The sequence below is a fragment of the Carettochelys insculpta genome, chromosome 2 (assembly GCF_033958435.1).
Source record: "Carettochelys insculpta isolate YL-2023 chromosome 2, ASM3395843v1, whole genome shotgun sequence".
Lineage (NCBI taxonomy): Eukaryota > Metazoa > Chordata > Testudines > Carettochelyidae > Carettochelys > Carettochelys insculpta.
Window position 1 is genome coordinate 50799909 of NC_134138.1, and position 12457 is coordinate 50812365.

Here is a 12457-nt window from a genome sequence, read left to right on the forward strand (position 1 = left end):
GGTGGAACTCTGAATGAGCAGAAGAAATGCTGATATCTGTGCCAAAATCAGAGAGGACACGGTGGGGTAAATAAAAGGATAGGCCAGGGACACCCAGCTATGCAAAAATAAGAGCTTAGGCAAACATACCAGAAGACAAAGGAGGCAAATATTTAGTATGGGTCAGAGCCTCAGATGTGTCACTTTTATGAGCAGCTGTATGGGATTCATGAGGAAGGATGGGGCTGAGCAGCAGCCCAAGTGATTCTTTGGCCTCAGCAGCCTTCGGCAACAATGATGAGAACGTTGTAGATGAGGAAGAGGAGAATGTTCAGCAGGGACGTGGAGGATCTATTCTCACCAAGCCCCTCCCACGACCTGTTGTTGCCAGATCTTAATGGTGGGAGGACACTTCTGGTGCATTTCCATTTGTAATCCCACTAGATTGGTTCAATGTAATTGGGTTTAATGTTGTTCTGTCCTGAACAATGGGGATACAGTGTCAGCCAGTCTAGCTGTACAACAGATGCTCCTTGGAAAAGTGTTACATACCCTGGGGAAATGGGGGAATTTTTGTAATTGATAGCACTAAGACAATCCACCTTTTGGCCTCTGTATGCTCATCCCCTACAAATGGTGATCCCAGATACTGTGCTCTGTTTGTGAGGGGCTTGAAGAGACCATGCTGCAGAATAGCCATATTGTGTGGGAGACAGGTGTGTCCCTGGACTGACTGCACATCTCTGCCCTTCCACTGACCCTGCTGACCTCCTTTTGCAAAGTCAGATGTGAATAGCAAGGGCTGTAGTTTGTAGGCACCATCCCCCATGTCTTCAAAGTTGAAGCAAAAGACCTCTCTGTTGTTATTGAATTTTTAAATTGAATATGGAAGGCATTTTGTCACCACTGTATGTAATTGGCACCAAACCATGTGCCAGGTGGGCCAAGTAAGGTGTCTAATGAAAGCTGGTGATGCCCTGGATCTATCTGTCTGTGTACATGAAAATATAGATATTGGCCCTGTAGCTGCATTAAAAATGTCTTAGTGATGCGTTTCACAGTAGGAGGTGAGATCTCCTCCCCAGCCAGGATGATGGACTAAGACAAAGGAACAGATTCCCAGATGTCAAATACACATCTCAGGAATGTGGGACAGTCCTCTAGAATGCTTCCAATAGCAGAGTGCCACAGCAGCCTACCTGAGTCAGATGACCCTGACTTTCCAGTGCCTGATGGGAAGGAGAAAGCAAGGACTTTCAAGAATCAGCATATAACGTCTGGTCTGCATCAATATCTATAATTGATGTCTGTAAAGTATCACTTTAACAATTTCTCTCTCACCTTGTTCTTTTGTTCTTTTTTAATAAATGTTTAGGTTTTAGATTCTAAAGACTGGCATTCAGAGTACTGTTTGGGTAAGATCCAAATATATATTGATCTGGGACTGTGGCTGGGGCCCTTTGGGGCTCAGAAGAATCTGTGTGGTGTTCGTGAACTGGGTTTTAAGACCCTCTCACCTGAGCAAGGGACTGTTGGACTGGGCACTTTGAAGTAGCTGGGAAATCTTTGGGTTTGCTTGTGTGGCTTCTGCCTGGAGAGTAGGGCTGGCAGAGGTACTTTTGTGGCTAATGGATTTGCCTTAGTGAGAAAGAAATCCCAGCCTGGGGCTGTAAGTGGCCTGGATTTAAGCAAAGATACCTTGGATTAATTTCCTTAGCTGTGCCCCGAAACCCTGTCATATTACACCGCCTCAATGTGTGGCTTACCATGCCTCTCTGCAAACCAAGTTCTACTGTCCAGTGGTCTGCCATATGTTATGAATTACTAGTAGGCACTCAATTTGAAATGCAAAATTTGGCTTTGTACCAAACAAACATGCTTTGTGCTATGAAATGGTTCATTTACTGTAAAAGAGGTAATCTTCTGTTTTTTACAATGTCTTCTGTAAAATCTACACTTTTTTTTTTTGCAAAGCAGCCAGACAACGTGTGTGTGGTATATGTGCCCGCTGCAGCTGTTAAGCTTTTGTAGATTTGAAGGCCAAAAAAAAAGAAAAGTCATGCACCACAGTCTTTAACAAGATCATGCAGTCCACCAGTACTGATAGTGTACACCTTCATGCATTGGATTATGCCCTATAAGAGGTCATCTGCAGCAGACATGAGGAAAGGAAAGCATGGAGGGTGTAGAAGTGCAACACACAGGATAAGATGGGGAGGTTTATGGAGGAGCAAACAGACCTAATGAGATACTTGGTAGAGATGAAGAAAGAGCAGCTAGAGCACAGAGCCCCCCTGCTTCCATCAATTAAACCACTTCCACTCCACACTAAGTTCCATATCTTTCTCCACCAGATGTCCTAAAATGCAGGGGGACTGGGGAAGATCTGGGAAACCTTTCACTCAATTCCTCAGGGATGGCTCATGGATCAGAAGTCTGTCATCTCTCCCAGCTTTGATTGCTACACGTGGTGATTCCCATGTCCTTCCCCCACTACCAGTCTGTAATCAGGCCCTTGTTATACCTGTAATTCCTCTTCTATCCAGTAATGCCTGTGGTCACTGTGTAACCTAAGTAAAAATGCATGATTTCAGAGCAAGAGGCTCTTTATTCACTGTGCCAACTGCAGTTGGGGGGAGGGGATTGTTTTACAAAGTAGTACACGTACAATGGTGCAGTTTGGTAATGAGCAACACACAACTGCGACATCAGAATCTGGTCATCCATGAAATTTTTTCAGTCTCCTGATGTACAGTGCTCCTCAGTATACTCTTTTTTTTTTCTTTTTTTATTGCCCGAGTGGTTAGCTGCTTGTAAGTGCCGCTCAGGAAATTTGCCTCAACCCTTCCCACTACGTTTCACAGATATTATGCAGCACATAGCAAGCAGCAATAACAGTGGGAATATTGCTTTTGCCAAGGTCTAACCTAGTCAATTAACTGCTAGCATCCTATTAAATTGTCAAAAGTACATCATACCACCATTTTTACACTTGCTCAGACTGGAGTTGAACTGCCCTTTACTGCCATTCAAGCTGACAGTCAACAATATGAAGCTGTCATGAAAAAAAGTCTAATAAAATTCTGTGGTGTACTTGCAGGAGAGTAGTATGTTAAGACAAGGGAATGTCCTGCTCTACTGCGTACGGATGAGGCCTCAGCTCTAGTATTATGTCTGGTTGTGGGTGCCTCACATTAGGAAACATGGACAAATTGGAGCAAGTCCAGAAGAAAGCAGCAGAAATGGTAACATGTCTAATGATGTCTAATTAAACTGACCTGTAAGGAAAGGTTTAAAAAATGGGACATCATTTTTATAAAGAGAAGATCTGGGGAGGGAATCTGATACATCATCACCTATTAAGGGCTGTTTTACAGGGAATGGTTATCAATTGTGTTTCATGTGTACTGAAGATAGGGCACGAATGAATATGCTTTAAACTGCAGCAAGGATGATTTAGGTTAGGTGCTAAGAAATTTTTTTAAATATAAGGATAGTTATGCTTGCTAATAGGCTTTCAAGGGTGGCTGTGGAATCCCTATATTTAGAGGTTTTTAAGAACAGATTGAACAAACACAATGTCAAAGATGATCTAGGTTTGCTTGGTCCCTCCTCAGCATGGGCCTGCAAATGATGATTTTGTGACCTCCCTTCCAGACCAAGGTTTCTATGATTCTGTTTATCGTGCTGGGGAGGTAGGAGCCCTTCACTCTTCTGAATGATTTAATGTAGACGTGTATGTGGTTCTGTGCTAGCGGAGAGAGCTGCCAGCAGCGAATCCACTACACAGCCTAGAGACTTCTATTTAACATAGAAAAATTATAACCTTATGAAACTAAGAATGTTAAAATCATACCATTTCTTTGAAAAGAAGACAACATGGAAGCCTGGAGTAACTATTTATTAATATACAGATAAAACCAAAGTAGTTAATGCTCACATGCAGACCATTTCAATGACTCATTTCTGTACAATAATTTAGGTGGTTAGAGCACATGTGCGCACACACACATCTAACAGTTTAGCAGGGTCACGTGTGTACTTACATAAGCTTGTAAAAATGTTTCACCAAAATAGTCACAAGGTGCAAATGTAACACATAACTATTTTTCCATATTTTAAAATGGAAAGGATTGTGCTTGTGATAAACAATGTTACATTATAGTCTATTAGCTGTAGCACCTGTCAAATGCAAAATGGATGTTGTTTAAATGCAAAATATAACATTTATTATTACCCACAATGAAAGCTTTTAGTTGTTGTTCAGGATCCACCATGAAGCTGAAAAGGAAAAAAAATACTAATTTTTATTTTACTTTATTTTATGATGTTCTTTTTTCTTCCTCTCTTCTTCCCTCTGCTCTTTCTTGAACCCCCTAAATAGATTATTTATAATCTCTTCCTCTGCTAGTCTAAAGAAACAGAAATAAACCATTTTTTGTGTTCACTTTCCACCAAAGATATATTGGAGACGTGCATTTTAAAGGTCAGAACTTGCTTAATCAGGAGAGGAGCGTGATAGTCCAGGAGAAGTTCCTTAGTCTGAGTAGAACAGTGGAGGAGGTAGGGAGAGATTTTAGTGCAATAGTTTACATCTTTACAGACTTAAGTTCTTAAATTTCCAATATTTGCCTCAGAGAAGGATATTGATGAGAATGGAGGCTTCTTTCCTTAGATTAACCCAATGTTGGTTATGGAAGTCTAGGTCTCTGTAGTAATTAGAGTTACTATGGTGGTTTTGTAAACACTTTGTCCAAATGAATTCCATCCCCAGAACTTAGCATCAAGAGGTATGGTGCCATTAACATAGCAGGTCTTCTGTCTAGCTATTGTCATTTCAACTGCAAGGCTCTTGCATGGAGGATGGTGGGCATAACTGGTGATTAGTATTGGGGAAGATGTACATTTTTGCAACACCCTTCAAAGCAAGGGCAGCTGAGTATGATCTATCCACCCTCCTCATCATCTGATCTAAAGGAGGATGCAAGGTATAAAAAGTTCATTGGGCAAAAGCACCTGGCTCAGGAACCTCTTAGTTGTGATTCCTGCAGATTCCAGTTCGTGTTTTAAATCAAAATCATTGGTCTTGGACTATTTCCTAAGAACTGGATCTTTCCTTACAGATTCACTGCCTTTGTATTTCTCTCTGCTGCAAATGTATTTGGGATCAACAGATTCCTCTGGTCTATCTGATTCCAAATAGCAGCCTGCAAGTCTATGCCCTCTCTTAAGCAGTTGGAATTGTATGAGCAATAAGGTAGAACATTGCAAATGCATCTTGAAGCATTTATCTTTGCTAATCTTGTGCAGAGGCCAGACTTCAGTTTTATGAACATCAAAGTCAGGTACATGATTTGTAAAAAGTCCTGTAAATCTTGTAAAAAGTGCTCCAACTGTACTGGGAGGTCTACCATTTCCAGTTAGGGTAAGCAGAGTAAATCAAAGCTAGTACTGAGTGGTTCTTGGCAACCTCATAGAGAGTCTAGAAGCAAGTGAACCTGGGCAGTGATCTCCTATTAATACCCAGTCACAGGACATTATTCAAGGTTAGAAAAAGTTGATATCTTTGTCCAATGACAGTGATCAGAATCTACTGGCTCCACTGGCTTCTATGGCAAGGAGGAACCCAGTTCTCATTCACACAAATCTCTTACTCTTATGAGTAGTCCTTATCATGGTGAGTATACTCCTTTTGATATGTACTGGATTTTTCCCATGAGAGGTTTTCCAGTAGTGAGTTCCTGGTTTGTAATCTTTATTGAGTCACAGATTCAGAGTGCGACCTCAGAGAGGTCAGTACATCTCTTTGTTGGTGAACTGAGCTGGAAAATTGTGTCAAAAAGGATTATAGTAAAAGCAGCAACTGTGTCTGAGTTGGGGTTTCCTGGGTTACATCAGTTACAAAATTGCAGGTGTTAGTAGCAGTTCTTTTTTGTTTCTTCACTGAGTTTTAAAAAGGTCTCAATCTACCTTGTATGTGGCTGTTGCATAAAATATAGTGATAGCCTCACAGCCTCATTTTTGATGTCTCTTAAGACTTTTCTTTCCTTTGAATACAAATTTGTATGAAGGCCTTTATGCTAGAATTACTGTACTTACTAAAGATAAAAACTTAACATATCCTAAATATTACTTTCCTATATTATTGTTTGAATAAGGAATTCATGCTGAGCAGTATTATGGTTGCTATAGTAATAAACTACCGGGGGAATGTTGTAGACTGAAATCCACTTAAAAGATAGAGTGCATGCTTTAAACAGGTTTTAAATTCAATTTCAGATTAATCTTTATATTTTGATATTTATAAATTATATATATACACATTTTTGATTGGATGCTAATCAAACTTTCCCCAGTCATGAATGGAACCCCATTATTTCTTCTTTCTCCGCCCCTTACTGAATTCTAGTCCAGCCATTGGCACAAAGTAATGTGATGCAATAATGCAGAGAATATAGTTCATTATTGAGACAAATTTTGCATTCCTTGATTAAGGTTTACACGTTCCTGACTCAGGCAAACTCATTAAAGTCAGTGGAGTTTGTGTATGGGAGTTTGCTTGATGGAAAAAGCTCAGAATTTGTCCCAGTTATTGTACTGGAGAGAAAAAACGGTCTACAGGTTAGGCATTGGATGAGGATTTGTAGAACCAGTTCCTACAGAAGGAGATTTGGGGTCAATTCTGAGTTCTGTCGCAAATTTCCGAAATGACCTTGGACAATGTGCTTAATCTCTCTGTGGCTCACTTCTCCCTCTGTAAAATGAAGATGATGCTTGCTCCATTCATTGTTGTTCTTGTCTTCTTGTACTATTAGCTTTTTGGGGCAGGAAGTATATCTTATAAGATGCATGTATACCACTTAATACTAGGTATTACTGTAATGCCAATAATAGTAAATGTAATTTGGGAATCTTCTGCATCTCAAATGTTCAGCATGGAATTTGGAAAAAAGTTGAAGGAAATATGCAAAATTGGGTGATTAAGACTACTCTTTCTGTCAGTGCAATACAAGCAATTGCAAGTAAATTGAAATCTAGCTCTTTGTGAGAAAGCAAACATATTTTCTGTCTAGGTATTTTAACTCAATCATTTAAAAAATTGTTCTAAATAACAGAATGTTACTATTTACAAAGAAGCTCTTTATATTCTGTATGTAGCTCAGTGGCTAGAACATTGGCCTGCTAAACCCAGGATGGTAAGCTCAATCCTGGAGGGGGCCATTTAGGGGTCATGGGCAAATAGATTTAAAAGAAAATCTGTCAGGGTTGGTGATGGGTCCTTCAGTGAGTGCAGGGGACTGGACTCGACCTCGTGAGGGCCCTTCCAGTTCTATGAGATATGTATATTTTCTGAACTGTATTTGTTCACTTAATACTAACTTTTTCTGGAACAGGAGGAAGTATTGTGTAGGTTCCCAGTACTGATGTGTTTAACAATCGTATTACTAGCAAAACAAACAAGCAGTCATGTAGTACTTTAAAGACTAACAAAATGATATATTAGGTGATGAGCTTTCGTGGGACAGAACCACTTCTTCAAAACTCATCATGTAATAAATTATTTTGTTAGTCCTTGAAGTGCTACATGACTGCTGGTTTGTTTCGTTAGAATACAGACTAACACAGCAACTTCTCTGTTACTATTCAGTTGTATTACTGTGTACAAACTCTTGATGTTTAAAGGAAAAATGCAGAATAACAAAACTACAAAAGAAGGCGTAATAAGGGTAAATTCTGCAGCTGTTCCACATATGAAACATTCTAGTCAAAGGAAAGTCCTCATAATGAAGCAAATAAAGTATTATGAAAAACTTGTTAATTACCAGGTACTAGCATAGTTGTTACGAGTTCTGGAGTTTCCAGGAAGTCCACATTACTCCTTTGGAATGTCTTGCTGTAGTTCATCTGAAGATGACTGTGTAAATAAGTGATGAGAAGTTAACAAGATTTAGAAGAACTAAATATTTATATGCCAATGAAGAATACCAAGAAATTAATTGTTAAAAAAATCAGTAGGGATATTAAACATTGCCTGAAGCCCTGAAACACAATCTCCGAGTATTAGTCCACAGTTACACAAGTGGGTTTTGCCAACAAAAACGGTGGAACATCCACACCCAAAATGCATTTTGTCAACAGTTTGTTGACGAAACTCAGCACTTTTGCTGGCAGTGTTCTGCCCCTCAGCCATGAGGCATAATGGTACTATTGACAGATTCTGTCGACCAAAAAGCTGTGTGGATGCTCTAGGGGGGGGCTTCTCTCAACAGACAGGGCATCCAGAACAATAGGCAGCCCTGTCTGCTGTGCTTCTGGGTGCCTGTGTTGTTGAGAGAGCGGCTGGGCAGTCCAGCCACTCTGTTGACAGAGCAGAGCGCTCTCCTGATTGGCTTTTGTGTGTGGCTGCACTCTGTTGACAGAAGTTTTGTTGGGAAATCTCTTCTGACAGTGACTTCTGTTGACAGAGTGCTGTTGTGTAACCACAGCCTTGGAGTCCAGGTTTAGAGTTTTAATGTGAAGAGCAAAATTATCCCATCTGAGTCTGCTGTGGCATCCTTGCTTCTTTCTTGGAAGCATCTGGAACTGGAAATTGTAGAAAATGGATCTTTGGTCTGATCCTGTATGGCAATTTTTCTTTTCCAATGGGATTGAAGTGCCTTTTCAGTCTTCCTTATTACTGTTTCTGCACCTATTCTGAACTCATTGGGCTTGATTCTCTGCAAGCAAGATACTGGGTTTCAGAAAACCCCAAAATAATGGATTCTACCTTAAGATTGGCTGGTCTAATCTTTTTTATAAAACAGTTCAGAGAAAAATCTCCACCTTTTTTCCATTTATCTATATCCTTTTGTTTCCTGTAGGCTGGAATGCAGTTGGTGAAAAATGCATTAGATGTGGTTTCTTCCAAGGTCCTGAATAGAGACCAGAAGCCTTTTGGTGTTTTGTGATAGGGGTTGGCAACTTTGGGGAAAGGTACCAGTGACCACTCACATGCTTAAAGGCACTTAACTGTGTTGCAGGACTGCAAACTTTCTGTCTCCTTTTGAATCCTTATTCACTCTGTATAGCTCTCTGCCATCATCAGACTCCCCTATTTTCTTTTCCTTCTGTACTCAACTACTGTCCCTATTCTGATGACTCCTTACTCTCTTTCTATTTAGAGGCTCTTCCTGTTCACCTCAGACTACTGGCTGTCATTCCAATATTTTTAACTAGATATTCAACATAGTGTTTAAAGCTCAATGCAGAAAAAAGTATTGTGAAGCATTCTTAATATCAGCTACTTTAATGCAGTTACTTTCTGACCTTCAAGACAACCTGAAATGCAATAGGTAATCTCAATACTTGCCTATTCCAGGCACTGCTGTTCTCCCAGAACTCATAAACAATGAAGCGGGATTCACTTGAAAGTTTCTGTATGGAAACACTAAAAGTTGTAAGACAGAATTATTATAATCAACAGTAGGCACTGGTATCTAAGTAGCACACTCTTCCAAACTGCTACAACACAGTTATTGAACAAAAGACTTATTTCTGTAAAAAGTATCTTCTTGGATAGTCTGAGAGAGAAATATGTGGTTTTAGAGGCATCTGTGTTGCAAGCTACTTGAGTCCTTTCTACTTTTACCTGTGATATACCACATGGCAGTTTTGAGCAGAATTTTTATTTATAAGCTTCAAAATTAGAACTGTAATAGACTTTTTATTTACAAAATTAATTTATCATACTGTTCCAAGTGTTAGGGTACTTTATCTCAACATGCATGGTTCACTATTATTGAAAGTAATCCAGCTGTGCTGTATAGTACACCAGCATAATACAGGGTTTACCCCAGAGCAAGTGACGTACATTGTGAAATTAGGACAAGATTTTCAACAGTGTGTGGTGACTTAGATGCTTAAGTACTTTTTTGCCCAAACTGAGACAGGTTATATTATTAGAAAGGGCTGATTGTCCACCTGGAAAATCAAGCGGACTGGGTAACGTATGTGAGTGGGATATTGAGAAAGTAAGGCATCTACATCATCAGTCACTTCTGAAAGTCTTGGCCTAAATCAACATTTCCCAAAGTGTGGTCCATGGTCTAGTACTGGTCTTTGGAAAAAAAAGAATGGTCCTTAGAAAATATACAGATTATCACTATGTAATATTATTATTGTGAATAAATAATAAACAGTGAAAATTTATTCATTTTTCATGCTTTTTTTTATATGGGGTTATATTTTTAGGTCGCAAAAAAAGATACTGAAAAAAAAAACGGGCCCCAACTATGTAAAGTTTGGGAGACCCTGACCTAAACTGTGGTACTTCACCAATTACATTGTATATCTTAATTTTTCGGAGGTGAGAAGTACATCAAAGCAGGATGGACCTTAGGTGCTTTGGAAGCAAGCAGTCTTGTGTGTCATAGAGATGGAAGAATGGTCATTGTCAGTTGCTCATACACATCCTAAAACAATCTTTTAATCATTATTTCTATTATGATAGCACCGAGGGACCCTGTATAGGTTCAATCACACTAGGTACTGTACCAACAAACAACACAAAAAACAGTTTCTGCCTGAGAATCCATATTCTCCCCCAGCACGCACACTCACGTGTTATCTGCTCATGAGTTTATTCCTCCATCTGTCTTTTTCTTGCCATGGAGTTCATCTACCAGTCCATGGTTGTCTTAGGTGTCCCACTGAACATATGCCAGTCCTTCCCATAGTGTTATTTACTTTAGTGTGCCCTATAAATCTCGATTCAGTTAGTCATCCTGTACTTGGATGCTAAAATTGGCAACTGAGGCTACGTCTATACTACAACATACAGTTGATTTTAAGGCAGTTAGCTTGATTTTACAACGTGACTGTCTTCACTGCAAATACTATTAGGTCAATTTTAAGAAGTGCTAAGGTTGACTTTCTTGCATCAACTGTCCAATGTGGTGTAACATCAAGTTTGAATTTAAAAGGTAAGATTAATGCCAGTGTGGAAACAGTATTTCTTTAAATTGATTTTATTGGTCTCCAGAGGTGTCCCAGAGGATACCCCTCAATGCCCCACAGGTGTCCATTCTGGCTGCTTTCACCTCTACTGCACTCCAGGTGCCAGGAAGTAGGTAACAAGAAGCCCAGGAATTTGGATTAGATAGCAGGAATTTTTATTCATTTTCCTTCTCACCAGCATGGATAATGCATATCAGGAGTGCACCTCACGAGGCATCCATCACATTGCATTTAGCCATCTTGCCATCATGAGTGTACAGAGTTCTTCTAATCTGAGTTCTCAGGGTCACAAGAGGGCTCCAGCATGGAGCCATAATAAGATCCTGTATCTCATTTCTGTTTGGGGAGAGGAATCAGTGCTGAGCAAACTGCAAGTCAGCAAGCAAAATGCAGACATTTATGAAAAGATTTGATGGGATGATCACAAAAGGTTACTCCCAGTACTCTCAGCAATGCTGGGAAAAAGCAAAGTAGCTCTGGCAAAACTATCACAACTCCAAGAAGCCAATGGGTGATCTGGATCTTCTTCCAAGATTTGTTGGTACTATGAGCAGCAAGGACAGTCTCTCACTCCATGCCCAAGATCTCTCCACACTGCAGAAGGCTCACATTCCACCACACATGACACCAGGATCCTTTTGTTTTTTCGTACCCCTTAACTCTACCCCACCCAAATAAAAAGAATGTTTGTGTGAAAACCACAGTGTCATTTATTGGTTCACATGGGATGCGGTGCCCTTGGAGGTGCTTTCATAAAGGTCAGGCACACGTCGTTGGGGGTGAGGGTGGTATCACAGTAGTTAAATGAAGCAGAATCATGTGGCTGTCTGCTCATTCATAAAGGCCGCGTCTACACGTGCACGCTACTTCGAAGTAGCGGCGCCAACTTCGAAATAGCGCCTGTCACGGCTACACGTGTTGGGCGCTATTTCGAAGTTGAAATCGACGTTAGGCGGCGAGACGTCGAAGTCGCTAACCCCATGAGGGGATGGGAATAGCGCCCTACTTCGAAGTTGAACATCGAAGTAGAGCACGTGTAGATGATCCGCGTCCCGCAACATCGAAATAGCGGGGTCCGCCATGGCGGCCATGAGCTGAGGGGTTGAGAGACGCTCTCTCTCGAGAGACGCTCTCTCTCCAGCCCCTGCGGGGCTCTGTGGTCACCATGTGCAGCAGCCCTTAGTCGAGGGCTTCTGGTTGCTGCTGCGGCAGCTGGGGATCCATGCTGCATGCACAGGGTCTGTGACCAGTTGTCGGCTCTGTGGATCTTGTGTTGTTTAGTGCAACTGTGTCTGGGAGGGGCCCTCTAAGGGAGCGGCTTGCTGTTGAGTCTGCCCTGTGACCCTGTCTGCAGCTGTTCCTGGCACCCTTATTTCGATGTGTGCTACTTTGGCATGTAGACATTCCCTCGCAGCACCTATTTCGATGTGGTGCTGCCCAACGTCGAAGTTGAACGTCGATGTTGCCAGCCCTGGAGGATGTG

General features: G+C 40.9%; 1 protein-coding gene across 1 annotated transcript in view; it reads right to left on the reverse strand.

The window, feature by feature from the left end:
* Positions 1 to 3871: 3871 nt before the first annotated feature.
* NECAB1 (N-terminal EF-hand calcium binding protein 1) overlaps positions 3872 to 12457 on the reverse strand; it is a 74767-nt gene continuing 66181 nt past the window's right edge. Inside the window, exons 8-10 of the mRNA XM_074986966.1 lie at positions 9329 to 9406; positions 7803 to 7894; positions 3872 to 4260 (exon numbers count right to left, since the gene is read on the reverse strand). Of these exons, the coding sequence (XP_074843067.1) occupies positions 4232 to 4260; positions 7803 to 7894; positions 9329 to 9406 (199 nt within the window). The 3' untranslated portion in view covers positions 3872 to 4231. The remainder of the gene's footprint in view (positions 4261 to 7802; positions 7895 to 9328; positions 9407 to 12457) is intronic.